This window comes from Euprymna scolopes, chromosome 2 (genome assembly GCF_053919585.1).
Source record: "Euprymna scolopes isolate OS-2025 chromosome 2, ASM5391958v1, whole genome shotgun sequence".
In the NCBI taxonomy this organism is placed as follows: domain Eukaryota; kingdom Metazoa; phylum Mollusca; class Cephalopoda; order Sepiida; family Sepiolidae; genus Euprymna; species Euprymna scolopes.
The window spans coordinates 108784870-108808354 of record NC_136483.1 but is presented as its reverse complement, the minus strand read 5'-3'; the positions used below and the strand labels follow the sequence as shown (position 1 = coordinate 108808354).

General features: G+C 32.0%; 1 protein-coding gene across 2 annotated transcripts in view; it reads left to right on the top strand.

Annotated features, from left to right (window-relative positions):
* Nucleotides 1-23485, top strand: part of LOC145294154 (transmembrane protein 131-like) — a 215448-nt gene that overhangs the window by 76121 nt on the left and 115842 nt on the right. For both annotated transcript variants that reach the window (XM_080141270.1, XM_080141264.1), the window contains exon 3: nt 22936-22967. In XM_080141270.1, coding sequence (XP_079997396.1) covers nt 22936-22967 — 32 coding nt within the window. The remainder of the gene's footprint in view (nt 1-22935; nt 22968-23485) is intronic.

Here is a 23485-nt window from a genome sequence, read left to right as displayed (position 1 = left end):
AGTTCCAAAGTCTAGCAGTTCTGGGGAAGAAACTATTGGAGTAGATGGCTTTCTTACACCTAGGGATCTCTACTGTGTAGGGGTGGAATTCAGTTGCTTGTCCGGTTTGTCGGAGGTATTTACATTGAAGGGGTACAAGTGCTTGTAGTTCGTCAAAGCATTCACCATTAAAATACAGGCAGAGCGATGCAACATTTTGTCGATTGGACAGAGGCTGAAGCTTAGATGACAGTTCAGGACTATCAGGTTGGCAACTGAACCATATCCAAGAGGGAGAGACTAGTAGCAGATGCACTAGCCCAAATGTGATAACAATACTCCATACATGGGCAAATGATGGCCTTATAGAGGTACTGAATACAGGCGTAAGTAGGTTTCTAGCATGGTAGAGAGAGCCCACCTTCTTCGCAGCGGCCTTAGCAATGCTCTCAATGTATCTGTTCCAACTCATGTTCCCTATGAATGTTATGACAAGTTTAAAAGTACTTTCAGGTAATGTGTTTTTGGCCATTGCTATTGGTGCTAGAGAAGGTTTTTTGTAATTATTGAAGGAAACAAGCTAAGTCTTGGAAGCATTGAATCTGACCATCCATTTTTGTCCCCATTCCACTACAGATTGGAGATATTCCTCTAGTGTTTCTGCCATTGTCTTAGATATGTGTTCATTTGTTTTCCCCTCGTGTCTGTTATAGAGCGTGGTGTCATCAGCAAATATACCCATCTTAGAGACAATTTCATCAGGGGGGTCATTTATGAATATTAGGAATAATAAAGGTCTAAGGATAGACCCCCGAGGTACTCCCGCATTTTTCAATTTTGACTAATTTCATAATTTTTAATAAAATATATATATAAAATACTGATTTTTAATATCGTAAATTTCTGTGACTGACTCCATTACATATTTCTCCCCTCCAAGAAAACTTTAAATAAAATGATTTTTATAGCAATAAACTGCTTCAGAAATTTCCTGAACTGACTATATACCACCCTTTCATGCATTCAGTTTTTGCATGAGGGGGGCGGGTATATAGTCAGTCCTGAAAATTGGTAAAGCAGTTTATGTTATAAAAATCATTTTATTTAATATTTTTCATTCAAAATTATGAAATTATTAAAAATTGAAGAAATAAAGCACAAGTGGAAATGGAACGAAATAGTATCTTTTTTCTTTTATTAATTACACCTGAATTCAAAATTGAAAAACTAAAAGCAAAATGAAAAAAAAAAAACAAAATTGAAAAACTAAACATTTTTTTAATAATTACACAACACTTGAAATCTAAATCATTGTGAATTTATTCAAAATTGAAACAATAAGAACTTTTATTCAGTTTCATGTGTTAGTCCGGTTTGTTTGTATTTTCAATGCATTAATTTTTCTTACACCATTAATATGAAAACGAGACTAGACAGGAAGATAAGTCTTGAGAACCAAATATTGTTTCTGAAGTTTTGAGATGAGGATTGATAATTTGGATTATTTGAACTACTTTTCTCAAAACATTAGTTCAAATATAAATATTGCATGCATGTAAATATGAATAAACATTTTCAGATTAAAGTAAAAATTGTTTTTTATTCATATTATTGTAGCTATTTTGTTAAAACTGCAAAAGTATTTATCTAAGCTAGCAGGGATGCCCAGCATAGCCCGGTCGTAAAATACGCTTAAATGTTATTTTAATTTATGCAGATTTCATATATATTATAGTAAATTTTCTATGGATTCTTATATATTATAAAGTTGTGATTTCAAAAATAAAAAAAATATATTCATATGACTTGGATGAATCAGCTTGAACCAAAATTTATGAAGAAAAATAAAAATGTGTATATACTCGAGTTCCTTTAGCTATAATTAACACCAAAACTTATGAAGAATTCTTGGTACAATTATTACAAGAAGTGGAAGGTCATAACAATTAAATGACAGTCACTCTGAAGAAAAAAGATGTAAATGTGACACACAAAATAACACCCTATCATATTAATATATAGATAATAATAAAGGTAAAGTCAGTCTTATGTCCTGTTTCCCGTCATCTTAATGTTATCTCATGAAATATTGTGCTCATGTGAATACAGACTCCCAGCCAATGCTGGGTAGGTAGTCAGTATAATATTATTACATGTTTCTACTTGTCTATCATATTTAGATTAAATAAGTATTATGAAATCTAATACTTTTGGCTTCTGTAGAACCATACATGTCTATTGCATTTCTGACTTATATTTGGAATTTAATGAATTTCAAGTAAATCGTGTTTGAGGCAGCGCAAATGAATTTTTTTCCTTCTTGAACAGAAAATATAAGTGTGGGTAAAAAAATAACAATGCATAATTTATCCATTGACCTAAATTACATGGAGGATTCTGAGCTTATTTTTTTTACCCTCTTCTTTTTTTTCTGTTTCAATTGTTATTTTTATTAAGTAGTTGAAGAACAAAAACATTTTGACTTAATAACCCACTTGGAGAAAACAAAGAAAAGAAATAAATAAAAAAAAAACAAAAAAACAATTACACAGCTCAAAATATTTTTTTTAAATAAAAAAATTTATTGATATTAACTTTTCTGAAAGTACATTGCTTGTTCTGACCTGACCTTTATGGATGGGGGGGGGGTATAAAATAAATTCCTAGCCTTGGTATATTCTCATATCTATAGGTTTATTCACCAGAGCTGTGGAGTTAGTATACTAATGTTTAACTAACGTTGTCTGCAAAATACCATGCTCGAGTTTGACTAGCGTGTGGATTAGGATGCCATGCTTCAGTTTGAACTAACATGTAGATTAGGATGCTGTAAAGTTAATAAAAGTCATAGTTACATTACCCCTAACTTGAAATGTGAATGACAAGTTCTTCCTCCCAACAACTCCTTTAACCTTATCACTAACACCAAATGTGAGTGGTAAGTTTTGCCCAACAAAACCTGCTTAATGCAACACATCTAAGAAAAGCAGACCTTCCTTTATCTCCAATAGGAAAACAAATTAACTGCCCTAAAATGCTAGATTGCCTCAGAAATAGAGGATTGTTTCACATTAAATTCACTCTGATTTTTTTTCTTTCTGTTAAAATTTTCAAAGCTTTGTATAATCGCTTAAAATAAAAACAAAATTAAAAAACAAATAGAATTTGATAGGGGTAGGGTTGCAGAAGGTATTAATCTACATTAATACAATTTTATTATTTTTTAGAAAATAACCCAGTAATTTTCACTCTGAAGTGTTATATAGTTGTAAATAATATAGATTAAAATTATGTATTTCTATATTTTAATGAGTGAATTTATTGAATTTATTGGCAAAAATGTAGGAAAAAAAGGAAAAATACAAATTTCTTACTAAAGTACATAAAACACTCATTTACTTGTTTGCATATGCAAAAGTAATTTGATATTAAAAATCTGTTTTAACATCTTAAAAATCGGCCAATTTTTATGAAAGTTAAGCGTTTTTTCTTTTGTTTTATGTAATTTATGCAAAATATTTGTGAAATCTTGCAATGTATATATTTTAAAACTTTTTTAGATTCCTCTTTTTTATGAGATGCATTATAATTCAACTCTATTTAGTAACTTTTTAAATAGATATTTTCGTGATATTGCAGCATATTTATGTGCATTTACGCTCATTAATTTCTGGAGATCTTCATTTGCACATTCTGATTCTTTGTACAAAAATACACTTTATTTTGTTGCATAATTTTATATATATAATTTTTATTTAAAAATAGTGTTAAAAATATGAAATCTATTCAGTCAAGTTTTGGATTAGCATTTTGTTTTGGATGTCCTGCTCAAATCTAATCACATTAGATCTATTGTAGTCTTTTATGGACACAAGATTACCTCAGGTTCATCATCCTCATCAGCATCTGTCAAAACTAAACTTTGCTAAAAACTTTACAGAAAATTCTACCCATTACGACCATAGGCCAGCTACCCCCTGTATTTCCTCCTGTGGCTGAAAACATGCTGTGCGACACAAATATCTGTGCGTGATGTTGCCAAGCTTATCAAAAATCTTGATTCCAGTAAAGCAACTGGCCCCCTGGAATCATAGTGTTCCAAAAGCTTCAACCGGAACTAGCTCCTATACTTACAAAGTTGTTTAAATGTTACCTTAAGCAGAAATGCTTCCAACACTCTAGAAACTTTCATCAGTTTGCTCCGTATTTAAAACTTCCGGAGTTCTGTCTTCTGCTTCTCAGTACAGACCAATCAGTCTCCTGTGCATCATGAGTTGAATAAGTTGTTGGAATCTGTAATATATAGAAAAGTGGTCAACCACCTTGGCAAAAATAACTTACTCAGTGACATGCAATATGATTTGCGTTCTATTAGATCTGCAGCTGATGTACTAACTGTAATATCACATAGGATTAATGAATCTATCAATGAAGGCTTCGTTTGTAAAGCAATAGCTCTTGACATGCCAGAGGCTTTTGATAGTATGGCATAAATGTTTATTCCACAATATTGCCAACTCTAGAATAGCTGGAAATGTCTTGATTATTAAATCCTTCCTTTCTGATAGGCTTATAAGAGTAGATGTCTATGTGCAGGTATCGTAAGCTCATGGTATCAATGCTGGCATCTATCAGGGTTCCATCCTGGGCACAACTATCTTCCTGATTTTTATCAATGATCTCCCAAATCACATTCGTAGACATTTATGTGGACGACATCACAATATATGACAACACTTCAAAGACCAGCAATAACCAAAATCTTTCTGATTCTCTCTCTCCTGATCTTGAGTACATGGTGCAGTGAGGAAAAAGATGGCTGGTGAATTTTAATACAGCTAAAACCAACCTTCTCTCTTTTCATCCTAATCGTTCTGACCACCATCACACCCCAATTGAAATGAATGGTTCTTGTCTTGGAGAAGCACCATGTTTTAACAAGCTTCTGGAACTGACCTTCACTTCTGATCTGAAATGGAACACGTACATCAAATCTGTTGCCAGGATCACTAGAAAAATGGTTGGATCACTCTACCACTCGAGTAGGTATCTCCCTGTCGATGAATCCTTTATCTGTATAAGAGGCCAGTACACCCTAAAATGGAGTACTGTTGCCACATCTGGTTAGCTGCTCGGCACATCCTATCCTGTCTTGATAGTTCAAAACCAGCTCTGAAACCTAGTAGATAATGCACTTCTTCCTTGCAACCTCTTTCCCCACAGAAGAAACATGAGCTTGTCTCTGCTCTATTATTTTCACAGCAAGTGCTTGTCTGATTTCCAATCCATGGTCCCCCTTTGCCAAACTTTCATAAAATCATTCTACTAACTACAGCCCTTATCAAGTTTCCCCCACTTTCTATCTATGCCTAAATCTAAATGCAGATTTCCTATAACTGTTCGCCTGTGGAACGTTGTTCTATTGGCTTGCTTCCTGGCCAACTACCATATGGTAGCCTTCAAGTCTAATGTAAACAAGTTCTTGAACTGTTTCCTTAAATCAAATTGTACCCAATTTACACCGTTAACGGTTAGTACACTACCACCTTAGATTCATTACCCTTATTCCTGGAGTGGCCTTTGAGCCTTGATAAGTGGTAACTCCCTTGTAAAAAAAAAAAAAAAAAAAAAAAAAAAAAAAATTAAAAAGACTTATGAATTCCTAATTTCTCTCCTGAGTTATGAATAAAATAGCACAATCAATCACCACAGATATTTTTTCAGCATTAAATCTCCAAAAATGTTCTGCTATTAAGACCTACCAAACCTTTTATAAAATAGTTTGACATTTCAAGACTATACTATTCATAAAAATTATGTATTTCATGCTCACGTTACGTATGTGCACTGCCTAAAATAGTTTCACTGGATGGCTTTTACTTCAAGTCAATGTATGATTCTTGCTTTATTTGACTTTGTAAGCATTGTACTGTTCCATTAATAGAACATTTGTATTTTTGATATACCACTTGTCTGCATATACTTCTGTCTTGAATAGTAATCCGTTTTAAAAACATTCTATTTAGATGTTTGCAAAAATTGCTGCCTCTGCAAGTTGAAAATGGGAACATTTACCATGCTACTTTCATGTATAACACAAGCCATGCATGACAAAAGAAAAACACACTTATTTGAATAAAACGTTTTTAAAATAAATTGTGATTTTTCTGTTTTAAGTTTCTAGTTATCACAGGTGATGACTTGAGTGAGTGTTTGAGAAATTAAGTTTTTTAATAAATTGTATTAAACTGCAGGTCCTCAAACAATGCAACGTTTTTTATCATTCCAATTTACTAGCTTGAGGGGAAAGTTTTGTGCACAGTATTAAAATAAGTTATTGATTGTACAAGAATGTCTTTTAAAAGAACTATTTTTCAAACTAAAAACTCATTGTCCACAATCTTCTACCAATAACTTGCATACATACTAAAAACTAGCAACTAACTTGAAGAATTTGACAATGTGGAAGTATCTGTCATTTCTAGTGATATTGCAAATGTGGCTTTATCTGACCAGTCTTTTCCAATTAATCAATACTTTATTAATCTGTCAATTTTTTGATTTTAAAATCAAAGGAGTGATATTTTGATCAAATATAGGTTTATTGTTTTGAAGTATACTTTTATTAAAAAAAAAAAAATTCTTGTATAATTTTAACATGGTGTAAGAACTTTTTTCTGAATCTAATATTGAAGTATGTATAAAAAAAACTTATTTATTGATAGAAAAACTTTTATATGCTGTTTTTAATTGCATTTGGATGCTTCAGACTACTGTTCTCATCTTGATTTATTTTCACAACATTTTGGTTAATGTAATGCCCAACCTTATTCAAGTGTCTCTTGTCAAATTCTGCAATCTGCCTGGAATTTTGAACAAAACCCTTTATTTAATTCATCGAGGTAACATGCTCTCGTTTCAGGTCAGCCATAACTGATCTCCAATCCATGGTCCCCCTTTGCCAAAGGGGGACCATGGATTGGAGATCAGTTATGGCTTAAGTAATTTGCAAATATGGCATAGTAGATAAAGTATTTGATAAAATTCTGTTGCAAAAGTTACTTTACTGGAAATTCAAGTTTCAATCCTCAGTGTGAGTGCAACTCAAAATACAATTGTGAATTACTTCAAACTTCTACCTGGTCATGGCTGACAGGACAAGAGCATGCTACACTCATGGATTAAATAAAGAGTTCCATTTGAAAGATTCCTGATTTTGGCAGAAAGATTCTAGAGTTCAACAGATACACCAGAAGGTCAGTTACATCAACGAAAACGTTATGAAAATAATGCTCAAGATAAGAACAGTAATCCAAATAATCAATTCTCCTCTCAATAATTCAGAACAGTAATTCTGTTTTTAACTTTAAAACTTAATCAGAATAACACATTCATTTTGTGTATTTTATTTTCATCTTTTGTCTTTGTGTGTGTTTCTAGTGCTATGCTGATAGATGCATAAACATTTAAATAACGTTATTAATCTTTATACATTTTTAATGTCTGGTATTTTTATTCCTCCTCACTTTTAAGATTTGAAAGCCTTCTGTATTTCAGACCCCCACCCCTGAAAAAAAACAAACTCCAAAATGCTCAAAAACCGTAAAATTATTTCTGTGACTGAGAATGTTTAGTTTTAGCTAATGATTGAAAAAGTGCCGTTTCAACAAGATGTTTCAATTTTTTTAATTTTACTTATTTTTTTAATGCAATCAGCATTTTGTTCTCTTTACCCATGCCTAAAAAAGCAGTAATTAAGAATATCAGTTTTGAATTTCCTGTACAGCAGACATTGTATTTAAAAAATTGGAACTCAGTTTAATTACTTTATTCAAATTTCTTTTACTAAATAGTCATATCTTTTGAACTTTTGAGAACATAGAAAGTAGCATATTATAATCAATTTTAATAAATAATAATTTTAAACCATTGTTTTTTGTTTTTTTTTAACATTGAGCAAAAAATATAACAATTTAATCAAATGTTTTTAAAACAACTAATTTCTTATAGATACAGGATTTTATCACTATTATATGTGGGTGTTTGTAACTTGCACATTATTTATTGAAATCTAAAATATGAATAACATGAAATAATTTAAAATTTGATTTGAAAAAAAATCAAAATACATTTTGGTTTCTTTGTAAACAAGTCATTAAATTATCGCCCCATTAGCCTCCTCCTCACTTTTCGCCAAAATATTTGAATCCATAATAAACCAAGCTCTAGTCCATCACCTTGCAGATGCTAAACTTCTGACTGACCAACAATATGGATTTAGTCAAGCCCATTCCACAGCAGACATCCTAACTGTAATCTCTGAACGTATATACCATTCACTTGACAAAGCGGGGGAGGGTAGAGCAGTAGCTCTATGGCATGAGGGTCTCCTCAGGAAAACTAGATCATACGGTATCACTGGAAGAATACTTAACATAATTAAATCCTTCTTAGATAAGAGAAAAATCTAGGTTGTCCTCGACGGTCGTACATCTGAACAATATGATATAAATGCAGGAGTGCCTCAAGGGTCTATCCTTGGACCTCTATTATTCCTAATATTCATAAATGACCTCCCCAACAAAATTGCCTCTGAGATTGGTATATATGCTGATGACACCACACTCTATAACAGGCACGACAGGAAAACAAATAAACACATATCTAAAGAAATCGCAGAAACACTAGAGGATGACCTCCAATCTGTAGTGGAATGGGGACAAAAATGGATGGTCACATTCAATTCTGCCAAGACTAAACTTGTTTCCTTCAATAATTATAAGAAACCTTCTCTACCACCAATAGCAATGGCCAATGACTTTTTATCTGAAAGTACATCTTTTAAACTCCTTGGCCTAACATTCACAGAAAACATGAGTTGGAACAATTACATTGAACGCATTGCCAGGACCGCTGCGAAGAAGCTACCATGCTAGAAAACTACTAACACCCGAAAGTATCCTGTACCTCTATAAGGCCACCATTCGCCCATGTAGGGAGTATTGTCATATTTGGGCTGGTGCATCTGCTACTAGTCTCTCACTCCTAGACAAGGTTCAAAAGAGAGTCGCCAATCTGATAGGTCCTGAACTGTCATTTAAGCTTCAGCCTCTGTCCCATCGATGAAATGTTGCATCTCTCTGCTTGTTCTACAAGTATTTTAATGGTGAATGCTCTGACGAACTACAAGCACTTGTGCCTCCATGACGTAAACACCCTCAACAAACCTGACAGGCAGCTAAATCCCACCCCCACACAGAAATTCCTAGATGTAAGAGAGCCTTCTACTCCAGTAGTTTCTTCCCCAGAACCACTAGACTTTGGAATTCCATTCCTGGTCCCTGCTTCCCCAAGTGTACTGACATGCAGAAGTTCAAGTGAAATGTGAACCGACATTTTGCTGCCCAACTTAACTCCCTACATAGTACCCCAGTAGCTGTTGCCCCTGATAGTAGCCCCCTACACCAAAGTGGCTTGTTTGGGGTGAAAATTTAATTAAAATAAAAAAAAAAAAGTCAGCCATTTTAATCTCTTGTAAATAATTGAAAGAAAAAGAATGAATTACTTTGTGACCCTTTGAAATTTTAAAGTTTGGAAGCATTTAAATTATGAAATAGAAAGTTATTTCTAGCTTTAAAATTCTTAGCAAATCATTTTTTTTTTTTTTTTTTTTTTTTTTTTTACTACTTCACCTTAAACAAGATACATTGCCACCGAGAAGTAAGGGACTACTGTTAATTAAGATATTCCTAAAAATATGGCTCCTAAATGGGGGAGGTGTTTAGCAAGATGTCTATACTAACATGCAGAAGTTTAAATGTAATGTTAAGTCAGGGTAAAAGGAAGTAGGATGGAATGCCAAAAATTAGCAGTTTAAAGAAAGAAGTTAGAGTAGAAAACCTTTTGACATTCGAGGACATCTATAATGGAGAGATTGAATTTAGATTGTCAGTTTGGTCAAGAGTATTTATGTCATGGGGGCAGCAGTGCAGCAAGTCCGTTGAAGCACATTCTATTGAAGTATTGTAAAACAAGCAGAGATGCCCCATTGTGGCAATGGGACAGGGACTGGAGCTTGGTCAAATGTGTGACTTGTTAGATTAGTCTTTTTCTTATAACGAGTAAAAAAAAAAAAAAACACCCAAAAAACTAGTGGCTGATACACCATCCCAGGTGTGACAACAGTACTCCATGCATGGGCAAATGGTGGCTTTGTAGAGATCTAGGATACCGGCAGGTATGAGAAGTTATTTAACATAAGGGAAATCGACTTTCCTTGCAGCAACCGTAGTTGCATCTATGTATTTGTTCCAATTCATCATGTTACCTGTGAATGTTAGATCGAGAAGTTTGAATGTTAGAATCTCAGGTAGTGCTATTAGCTATGGCAATCAATGGGTGAAAAGCTTTCTCATAAATGTATTAAACGATCAAGTTTTGGAAACTACATAGAATAACTTCATACCTTCAGATTATCATAAAAAAATAGGTTTATAACAATTTTGCTGGATTAATTTAATGACCAAATGATTGTGTAATAGATGTGATAAAATTTCACTTCCAAAATCCTTTTAAAATAAGTATAGTTAAAAAAAAAAAAAGTAAAGACTGGGGGTGGGGTATAACAGCAGGGTAAGTACAGCCGGTTCATAAGTTAATTCCACTCTAGTTACAACTTACGTTTTCCCTTTATTTAAAGACCAGCATTAGTGATAAGAATGTCTATATCTGGCACTTTTCTATAATTTTCTAGGTACACATAACATGAAAACATTCCTTTTATTTTATTTTTTTTAATTAAAAAATTGACTTTCAATTCTTGCTAGCGAATCTGACCATTTTATTCTTGATATTTTCTATTTCTGTTGAACATTGTCAGCATCACAAAACTTTAACATTTTCTTTGTATAAAAAAAAATTGTTTTATTATTGTCATTATTGTGCATTTATTTAAGGACAGAATACAATACATATTGTAATAAAAACATTTTATTTTTAGACATGCTACTTATTAAACTGAAAAAAGTATGTATGTATCTTGGTAGGTATAACTTGACTTTCGGCATTGTCAAGTCATACCTACCAAGATACATACATACATCATGTTGTCCGAATGCCGGATCTCCGCCTCCCAAAACAGATTTTCTACTCTCAGCTTGTTGAGGGAAAGCGTGCCCAGGGTGGCCAAAAGATGAGGTATAAGGACAACATCAAAGCAAATCTAAAGCGGTTTCACATGGACCTTGAGACATGGGAGGACGTGGCTGGGAACAGGTTGGCATGGAGGAGCGCTGTCCACAAAGGTGCTGCGCTTTATAGTAGTGACCTAAATCAAGCTGCTGAGGATAAACGCAAGCACAGAAAGGACAGATTATTAACCAGACACACCCAACCCCACCCCACCACCACTACCTTTATCTGCCCAAATTGCACAAGACAAATTGGGTCTAGGATTGGGCTCTATGCTCACCTGAGGACCCACAGAAGCCGCAACGGAGGACAGTCTTACTCAGACACGAGTGACCGCCGATGATGATGATAACTTGACTTAGTTTAAAAATAAACTACATTGACTTTTACAGACATCCTCAACTCCTTGTTGCTGGTTAGAATACATAGTTTGGGTGAATTATATCTACCAGTAACCAGAGATAAAATGTTAGTAAGGGGGGGGGGGAATAAAAAGAATAACAATAAAAAAAACTCCCATTTTTAACTTTAACAAAAACTGTTGACTCAAATAAGACTCCACGGCTTCTGAGATGATGAATCGGCTAGAAAAAAATCCAAATCCCTCCCCTTGAAGTCTAAAGAAACTTCTTACCAATATGGAGAAAAATATAAAGTCTTTAATCTTTATACATTTGTATGAGTTTTAGTTTTCTGAAGTTTATATTTAGTTTAAAAAACAAAAACAGAAAATGTCCCAAAATTGCAAACACAAATAAAAACTATCCATGCTTGTAATTAAGATGCTGTCTATGCGGTTTCATAAAGTTTGGAGTTTTAATGTCAAATAATCTTTAAGACTAAAAATGTGCCATTTCAACAATAGACACTTGAATATTTTTCATGAATCAGTTTAAACAGTAAAAATGCTTTGACTCTGACAATTCTTGATGCTACAAATTATTCAATTCTTTATAAAGTTAGTATGACTCGAGCAATTTTTAAACTTTTTATTAATCAGAATGATTTTCAAGTTAGTACTTGAAATGGTTAATACAAGAACTACTAATGACTTAATTTTACACTGTTGTTGCATGAGCTTCGAAATATAAAATCGAATGTAGAACTCATGAAAAAGTAAAATCGGAGAAAGTAATCCCATAAAATATTTTTGCACATTCGAATAGTAGACTTTCTTGTACTATTGAAATATATCACATAGATTATTTATTAATGAATATGAAAGGATATTCATTTCTGAACAAAATAGTATTTTGAGGACTTACTGTTTTGGTTTTTAAAATATGGTTATCTTGGAACTACTTTGAAATTTGTAATTATTCAAAATGTCTTATGCTTGATGTGTATTGCTCTATAATGAAGTTGAAGCATAAAGAGTGTGTCCAAAATAATTGGATTCACTAGAATTCACCAGAAAAGAGTTGATATGCTGTAAAATAAAATGACCAAAGTAAATCAACATTCAGCATATGACACTTCAGACTGCCGAGAGCTGAAGAAGACCTGTTTCACTTAGAAGTATGATCTGAAATGGTACAAAGAAAAGCATAAACTTTTTACAACTCGCCTACGTGACCGGATTTCTAATCTCAGATGTGTAATTAACCCAGAAAACATGCAAAATCATAAACCAATCAATTGCTAGTTTATTATGTCTATAAGAATGGTTGAAAGAGTGAAGTTAGTGTGATAATGTTTGTTCCTTAACTTTTAGATCAATCAGCAAAACAATGTAGCGAGAGACAAAAGATCTTAAAGAAGGTTAATATATGATAGATTGTATTCTGCTGTAGAAAGAGAAAATGTTTGATGACTTAATGCGTGCATATTTAAATAACAAATGAATTTAAATTGAAAATAATTTATTTGAAAGTTACCTATTTACTCAGGGCATGGTAATTATTTATTTTTCCCCCACTAAGCTTTTTAGTGTGAGATTAAAACAAAAATATCCATCACTGGTATTATTTTATAATATGCCACACAACAGATAGTCTTGCTAGTAAATAGAAAAATTATATATGCATTATTTTCAGGTTATAAAATGACCAAACTTCAAATTTGGTAAGAATGGTCCTCTACCTAAGCAGATTGTCCTAGGGAAGAGGTGCTTATCTCTTTTCTTTAAAACAAAACAAAAAAAAATTCCAAGGGAGCAAGTTATATTTTATGGATCAATTTTCTTAGCTTTTATGATTTCACATCAAAGAGAATTGATTTCCATTTGGATTGTTTATTTTTTGTTTTAATTTTTTTGTTTTTATTTATTCATTTTTTTTTTTTTTTTTTTATAATCACAGCAGTCACTTTGATTTTCTTAGTTTTTTTTTTATTTAAGTTTCTGCAAATTTATTGTGATACAATAGATTGTAGAGACAGCTAACAGAAGAAATCCCTAGTTTCACAACGATGGTACCTCCCCCTCCCCACCCCTCAAAAAATCAAATGCTATTTTGTTTTTACATTGCTATTCAACAGATGATCATATAAGACCACAGCTAACACTGTTTATTGGAAGTTTGTAGTGTTCATTTTAATAGATTTTTTTTTTTTTTTTTTTTTTTTTTTTTTTTTTTTTAAATTGTCTTTTTACTACATCCTTATTATATTAACCTGATACAAGCTAGAAAAAATTCAGACTCCAGAAGAATCTGCTGAAAAAAAAAAGTATGATTCAGGAATCATACTTTTTTTTTTTCAGCAGATTCTTCTGGAGTCTGAATACCAGTTTTAAAGACTCTACTTCAGCTTCTACAACAACTATTGAATCCCTATTCTTAATCTAAACTAGATGAGTAGTTTATGCATATATCACACTGATACATTGGTTCTTATTCGATCACCAAAGTTAAGCAACATTAAGCCTGGTCATAATTTTGAGTAATCATTTCATCTATAAATTTGGAAGTGCCTGTCATTTTTTTCTCCTCCACTTGGGTACAGTATGAATACATCTCTTTTTATCCTAATTATGAGTTAATTAGTAGGGTAGACTGAACTCTTAAAGTCAGAGTGCTTATGTAGCCATCAGTGTTCAGGCCTGAAGCCTTTGGAAGAAGTAAAGTGGCACGACATAGCTTTCACTGCTTACAACACTTTCAGATTGTCAACCGTACTTTTTTTTTTTTTTTTTTTTAATTTGAGTTGTGTGTTTTTGTGATTCAGAAAAAAATTTCTGGGTAAATCTAATTTATTTTTAATAAGTGATTTCTGTCTTAATTAGGGGTACTGATTAATTGGCTGGTAATCGGTTTACTTTTCTCTTTCCTATTAAATTTAAATCATTTCATCATGCCAAGTGACTCATCAGATAGTTTTGACATATTAACATAGTAACTGCTAATTTAACTTAGCATTTGTTAAGTGTCTGGCCATTAGTATGGCTTTTTGCATTTATTAACTAAAAATACAAAGTACAATTTCCAATTCTTAAATGAATATAATGAAGCAAATAAATAAGAAAAAAGAAATTACAAACCAACTACAAAGTAAAAATTGTAATTCTTTAAGTGAATAACTATAAGTTGAAGTTCTGTACATCCTGCTGCTCTACTTTCTCTTCTATTCTTGGTGCCTGCCTCCTCTGTTCTCATAGTCTCCTCAGTATTTCAAGTTGAATATTTGTAAGTTGTAATGTAGAAACATTAGAGTTTCTCCATTCTCAGGATGCAGCCTGTTCCTCATAGGTTCATACACATTACCACCTGTACTAAAGAACCTGTTAGTCTCCACAGATGAAGGTGGTGTGCTTAAATATTTTGAAGCCAGTTTACTCGGCAGTGATAAGGTCTCCTGTGTCTTCTTGCACCACTGAAATGGATCATTACCTATTGTGAGTAGTGGTTAAGCTACATAATGATCAAGTTCTTTTGTGCACTTAAGCATAAGGGATTTACTCCTTTTTGAATTTACATTGAGATTCTTGTATTTCTGTTGTAGTTGCAGTCTCCAGGTTTAATTCCGTTTCTACCTGCTCTAAGTTTTGATTTGTTACTGTAGGCTTATTTGAAGCTAATTCATCAAACTGGTTTAAAAGATAGTTTTACTTTCATTTTGCTCTTCTTGATCAACAGCTTGAAGGGTATCCTGCTGATTCTGCTTCATTATCATGAGTAGAAAATATATGGAGAATCCAATTCTTAATAGTGTTTTCCATGTCATTCTTTTGAAATTTAAATTTGAATCTTGGCTCTAGCAAAGTAGACACGTTTTTATCATTGAGATAGGATGAAAATCTTGTTTTCATTGAATTGTTCAACAATGATAAGGATTCCACTAAAGTTAGAAATACTAGAATTAGATTGGACAGCTTTTGACAGAAATAAAAAAATTTGTAGGTATTATCATTGGTACGGTTGATGTTCTGTGACTTTCTTCTTTGGGGATTTCATCAAATGGACTCGGGAACTAGATATTTTTTTCAATTGGTAAGTTGCTAAGGTAGGCATCTTAACACACATTACAAGAGCTTTTCGTTGTTCTTAATTTATAATTCAACCATGTGGTCATATGTTGAATGAGTTTATTTTTCCAAATTAAACTGATCTTGTATTTCAGTTAATTTTCTAATTGTTAAAAGAAAGTGATTAAAGTGAGAAACTGTATTTCTGTTAGACGTAATTATCTTCACAACCTAAGTTACAATGTATGATAGTAATTTTAAACCATATTCTCTGACACCAGCAACCATATTTGCTCCTGAATCCTGCAAGACTAAAAACTTTATTGAAGATTTTATACTCACTAAGAACATTGTGAAATTCTTCACTTGCACCTGTGTGTGCACCGGGGATTGGAACAATTCTAAGCACAGCTCTGCACTGCTCAAAGTTAAACTCTGAAAGGGAGCATTATTTGTTGTAACCATCCAAATGTCGATAGTCTATGAAATGCTGCTAATTTCAGCAAGAGACAATTGAATTTTCGTTTTACTTTTTGTAAATATATCAGATTATTTTTCAGCGAAGTATATTTTGTTGAACATAGTTTTACAATAAGCCTTTTAAATCCAATGTCAGGTGTTACAAAATATGGTTGAATATCAATAGCAATCATTTCTCTTATCAGATAATGGATCTCTTTCTTTTGGCCAATATTGACTCTAGTAGCTTGGTGTTTTGCTGTAGTCTTGTAGTTGCTTCCACTTGTTCCTGGAATGTCAGTCCCTGAATATTCATTGTGCTTCATTTTCTTATCTGCAACTTTTGCTTCTTTTGGATGAACCTTTCTAAGATGGTTTAACGTATTAGTTGTAAACATTTTTGCTGATTTGCCACCCTTTGATGTGATGGTTTGACATAACTTGCAGGTAGCTGTGTTTTTATCCTTGGGATTGACATCAAAATATTCCAGCAGAAACTGATAGCCATAATGGTTGAAGGTTGTTGTCAATATTTAGTTAATTTTTTATATATTTAAATTACTTTAAAAACTTAAAATAGGAGCTTTCAGAACAAAGTTGCCTTTGGTAAAACAATGGTGTATAATCAATAACAGACTGATATGGCTACTTAAAACAAATTATCAAATCACTAATATTCAAACAGGATTTTCGAAAAAAGAATAGACCAAATAACCCTATTAGAAACTCTCATAAGAGAAGCTTCCATAAAAAAAAACATGACAGCAATATTTTTCGACATAGAAAAAGCGTATGGTAGCAGTTGGAGATATCTCATCATAAAAGATCTTCAAGACTTAGGCATACAAGGAAGACTTGCATTATTTATCAAAAACTTCCTATCTACTAGAAACGTCAAAGTTCAAATGGGAACGAGTATATACAAAATCTAACAGAAGGTATTCCACAAGGAAGTATTCTGTCCACAATACTATTTTCAATAAAAATACATTTAATAAAAACTTAACACCTACAATTGACAGTACTCCTTACGTCTATAACTTTGTCATTAGCTACAGATCCTCCCACATCCAAACAATAGAAAGAACCTTACAATTAAATCTGAATAGAATAAATAACTCTGCTATAAACAATGGCTTCAGTCTTTCTAAAACCAAAACTCAGTGCATTCATTTCTGTTCTTTAAAAAAAAATGCATAATGATCTAGCCTTCAAACTAGAAGGAAACAATACCAGTGGTCAACCAATACAAATTTCTCTGGGTTCTATTCAATAAGAAATTGAATTTCATACTCCTTATAAATTCTCTAAAAAGCAACAAAACCCTCCAATTCCTTTGATTAGTTGCTTACACAGTGAGGAGCTGATCAACAAACCATTCATAAAATATACAAATACTTTATCAGATCCCAATTAGACATGTCAGATTTATAGACCAAATAACCCTAGCCAGAAACCAGAAAGTTATGTCTAAAAAAAATTAGACCTGATTCACCATGAAAGCTTAAGACAAATTTTAGGATCTTTTAGAACCTCTTCAATTGATAACCTATTCATAGAAGCAAACAATTATGAACAGAAAAACTAGCACTACAATATTATATAAAAATCAAATCCACTCTATCTAACCCAGCTTATGAAAACATTTTCAACCCAAAATATAAAGAGCTATTTGAAATGAAAGAAAAAATAAAACCATTCTGAGTAAGAATGGAATCTACACTTAAAGAAATTGAAATCCCCATTTCAAATATACACAACCATATAATCCTAAATGTTCCACCATGGATAATTAAAAAAGCAAATGTAAATCTTGGCTTAACAGAATTTATCGAAGCAGAAACCCACTCAAGCATCTATCAAGATGAAATTCACAACATCCTCTTATATCATCCAAAATACCACATATATATACAGATGGAGCCAAAGACAATGAAAAGACGGCTTAAAAAAGGTCTCTACCAACAGAAAGGTCAATCTTTACAGCAGAAGCATACGCAATAAAACTGGCACTTGACATTATCTCAAACAGCAATTACCAAAAATCCATAATATTTTCAGATTCACTATCGGTATTAATATTGCTACAAAATAAGAATTTTGAAAATCCCCTCATTGTAAAACTTCTGTGCAAACTAAACAATATGTCTAACAATAAAGAAATTCTTTTGTGCTGAACCCCTAGCCACATAGGATAAACATGCAATGAAATAGTTGTCAAAGCAGCCAAATTCGCTCTCAGATTAACCCTGGAGAATCTCAAAATTCAATATACAGATCTGAAACCGAAAATAAATTTCTCCAAAATAAATGGCAACAAAAATGGAACACCCAAAACAAATTATTTGAAATAAGACTAAAGATAAATATATCCCTGCCCTCACAAAATCCAGGAAAGAACAAGTTATCCTATTCTGGCTCCACATAGAGCACACAAAATTCACACAATCCTTTATTCTGACAAAGAACTACAACCAAAGTGTAGCACATCCCAAACACTATCACAGTCAAATGCATCATTATGGAATGTGAAACACTAAAGAACCTTAGAAAATCTTTCTTCAAAAGTAATATGAAAAATTTGAGTATACTAATATAGAAAACAATTTTAAATTCCTAAATGAGCTAAAAATATATCAGTAGACCTGAATCAAGAAAATAAAGAATCCCAACAAAAAACATAAGTGACCTTAAATAACCTATAGAGCTTGATAGGTAAAAAATAAATAACTTATGTCTAATATCTAATGAGTAATTTATCTCAAAATATTATCTAAATCAGAAAAATAAAAATATATATGTAATGATAGCAAAAGTTCAAAAATGAGCTACAAGAGTGAAGAATGCTTTATTTCCGGTTCACACATCATCACAATTTACTGTACAATTCCTCAACATGAAAACTGATACAGTGAGTTAAAGTACAAAATAATAATGTTAATTCGATGGGAAGAGAAAGGAGTGAAATTTTCCATATGCTTACATCTATTTGCCTCAAATACAGTACAGTTGTAAAAGTCTACATGTTTGCTAAATTTTCACTGACAAGCAAAAAGGAGTTAACTTATCTTCGTTTACAATATAATTTAATTAATATTAGTATCATTTATAACAAAATTTGCTGATAAATCAGCATTAGAAAACCTATTAATCGGTAATTAGACGATTATCAAAGGTTGATTAATCGGTAATCGGCCAATTTGCTGATCGGTATATCCCTATCTTAATTTTAATTTCTTTTTCTTGCTTTATCTTTTTTTTTCTCTTTACCTTTTTGTCTTTTCTCCCCCTCTTTAAATATTAATTTTGTCATCAAATGATTCGTTATGGAAGGGTAGAGGAGGTAGAAGACTTGTTTCATCAAAGAATTATGTCTCCTCCTCTCACCTATATTTACACTTGTGTTCTTTCTCTATATAACAACCATGGTTTATTTTCTTATTTCTTGAATCAAACATTATTGCTTTAAACTTTGATGCACAAAATAACTTTGAACATTTTAGAAATCAAAGATTGTAAACAAATATTATTTGTACTCTGTACTTTATATCTGCTCTATTAGAGTTTTGTAATATTGTCATTATTGATACAAAATAGATTAGGTACTACTGTATTTGAGCAGTCCCAAAATTCTGGCCTATGAAAATTTAGGTCACATATTTTTGTAGATTGTATAATTAAAAAAAAATGTAAACTAATTTCCCTCCAACATTTTTTGTTTATAAAGAATAAGGCTGCCACTTACAGACTTTCATCTAACTGCTTTATTTTTTATTTCATAAGTAAGGCTATGACAGGAGAATATTCTTTTATTTTGACTCTCGAGTATATATCAGTTAATATCTTATGTTTTTAGATAGTGATGTGGTTCTCAATTGATTAACTGTCGGATATATATTCGAGAGTCAAAGCAGTGAAAAGAATATTCTCTCATAATAGCCCTATTCATAAGATACCAGTGCTAAAATGTGCAGATGACTAATGTAGCCAAAAAAGAAAAAAAAGTGTTTTCTGGTATGGATACTTCTGTGATATTTGCTTGAAGCAATTATTAGCAAACTCCTAACAAATAAAGAGGTACTGATATAATTATTGAGATTGATGAAATGGTCATTGTGAAAAGAAAGCACCACTGAGGGCACACAATATGACAAAGATGGAATTATGGAGGTATCAACACTATATCCAAAATTGTATTTTTGAAATTGTCTTGTTGAACCCTGACCCTTTCTACTATTACTTGCTGAGAAAGTCACAAATATCCGTGTCTTTTCTGGCACAGCATCCAAAGAAAATTCTAACTCGTAGAGATTCAAAATTGACCATAATCAATTATTCTGCAAAAAAAAAAAAGAAAAAAAAAAAATGAAAATATAGTTCATTTTTTCATAAAGATAAGACTGACAACAAAAGTAAAGAAAAAGAACCATAAACTTAAATCAAAGATTGCATACAAATATCATCTGCATCCTATACTTTATCAGCTCTGTTATTATTTTAAAATACTTTCATTATCAATACTAAATAGATTATCATTAAATACCAACAAGTAGTTAATCTTAAATCTAGCTCTTGTTCAGAGATTGATGGCTTTTAAATCGGTTGTAACATCAAATTACAAACATAAAAAATCATTTACTGTACAACTCTTCTTGTATACGAAGAACAAGTTCGGTTTTGTGTTAAATACAAATAATAATAATAATGTCTGTACACTGTCTTGATTGTTAACTTCATATTTTCATATCTGATATAAATTTCAGAGTTTGTGACACCTGATGTACCTAAATGACTTCATAAAAGATTGCCTTAAAAATTATCAATGAATGACTTTTTACAACTGCGCTCAAATGTCTATAGTGAATAAGTTCATTGATCTTTAAACTGCTCTGTCATCTTCGTCTATTAGCAATCATTTTATCTACAATTATGACAACATTGTTTAAAATAGAACTTTTTTTTTAATTATTTTCTTTGAAAACAAATAACAAATTTACAAGCTTTTGAGATTTAAAAAAAATGTTATACAGGGTAATCCCCCCCCCCCAAAAAAAAAACGCCCCCGCCCCCCCGCGTTCTTTATTGTTTTGTCTGAATGAAATGAAACTTTGGTCATAACTAGTTTATTATATTCAAAACATCACATCAAAACACTAGGGTCTTTGGGCTTTTTTTCTCCGTTGACTGTAAAATGCTCAGAAAAACAATTGAATGTCCTGTTTTTTTTTGTTTTTGTTTTTTTTTTGATCACCCTGTATTAGTAATGGAGATTTGGCATTTGTCTGAAGCTGAAACAATATCTTTAATGCTCTATTCAGTTTACTATTTCTGACTAATGTGCTATGCTTTTTATGCTTAATTTAGTGTGGTAGCTGATCTGTTGTCATAATACAATCCTCCCAGGCATTCCTTCCTTAAGCAGAGGTGGGAGGGCACTGCAGTATACTGTTCATTTATCATAATACTATTCTCTCAAGCGTTACCTTCTCCTTTTGGAGGGATGGGAGTAGTGTAGTATCTGTTCTGTTGCTACTATACCAGTGTCTTATGTATTACCTTTTTTTAAAGGAATGGGAAGCATATCTATTCACTGTTATGAAGCCATCCTTTATAGTGACTTGCAGAAATATGCTTGCCATGAAAGATAGATTTTTATGCAAAAAAAAAACAAAAAACTTCAACCTTTTTATTTTGATTACGAGCAGTTCAGCCCAGCTTTGCTTGGGCCCTATGTACTGTTCATAACTTTGTGTATGTATATATATATATATATATTAAAGTTTGAGTCCTACCCATGTAACCTACATCTTAAATTTCAAGTCTTTAGACCCAAAGTTGGTGGAGGAGTTTGGTAGAGTCTGCAAAGGTCAACTCTTTCAACTTTGACCTCTTGGTAGCCAAATTTTCGCCCAAAAACTAATTAAAAAGCTTGCATGTCCGAATATCCTTCATGTAAAATTTCAAATGTTTAGACCCAAAATTGGCTGAATAATTTGCTAGAGACAGCAATGGTCAAATCTCTTGAACTTTGACCCTTTAGTAGCCAAATTTTCGGCCAAAAACCGATTAAAAAGCTTGCCCTTTATCTGAATACACTTTATGTAAAATTTCAAATGTTTAGACCAAAAATTGGCTGAGAGGTAAAAATTTTTTTATTAACTTTGACCCCAATTTTGACCCTTTAACATTTATTGATTTGGTATCAAATTAAAGTTTGAGCCATGCCCAAGGAACCTACATCTAAAATTTCAGTGTTTGGACCTAAAATTGATGGAGTTTGGTAGAGTTTTCAAAGGTCAAATCGTTGAACTTTGACTCTTTGACAGCCAAATTTCTGTCCGAAAACTGATTAAAAAATTTTTTCGCAAATCTCAATACCCCCTTATGTCAAATTTCGAGTCTTTAGATTGAAAATTGACAGTAGTTTGGTAGGGAAATGTACACACACACAAACAGCGACACACACACATACAATTTCACTTTTATAGATATAGAGGAGTCGTGTGTGTGTGAATATGTAAATATTAGTAGTAGTATTAATGACATGGCATATTAAAAAAAAAAAAACGATTATTACAATCAAATGAAAAAAAAATAGTAATATTCAAAATGATTAAAAATAGTAATGGAAGCATTAATTTAAGATTACTGAATGTAAACATTTAAGCAGCTTTTTGATTCAGATTGAATGAAGCAAATAGTATTTTGTTTGGATTTCTTTTCAGTAGGCAAATAAAAAAAAAATTTGATAAAATTTAAGTCAAAATGATGTAAAAGAAAATATTTTTTAATCTGTTTTTGGAAATGTCTTTATTTTTCAGCTATTGTTTTTTCAATTTGCAATCTTGAAAGCTTTTTTATTTGCTTTAAATGATTTTTAAAACCTTTTCTTTTTTTTTTTCCAGATAAAACCAGGGGAAAGTTATTCAGAATTAAAGTAAGTAATCTGTAAATGTATATTGTCCCCATATGAGGTTTCTGTAAAATTACAAATAAAATGATTTACTCCAGTTTGATTCTGCAAAGGAAGTATTTCTTATTGGCTCCTACTCTAAAGTTTAGTTGGACTCCTGCTTCATTGCTGCACTTGCTCAGCTGCAGTAGTCTGGTGTTGATTCACTATTCCAGAAACACTCTTATAAATCCAAAGTCTAGAATTGATTTTCGCATGGTTCATGGTCATTATGGTTAATTTCTTTGGTTAATCTTTTTTTTTTTTTTTATTTTTTTTATTCTTCCATCTAAACAGTTAATGTGAGATTGTAATATGGCAGAATTCACTAGGATTCTAAAGGATTATATAATTGAATCACCAAAGCTGTCTCGTGAAAGAAAGTAAATCTTGAATTTACTTTCAGCAGCCTTTCTGTACAAAACAATTAATTTCCTGTGTGTCATAAATTGCTGGAATCTGTGATAAACAGAAGTGGTCAACCACCTCAGCAAAAATAATCT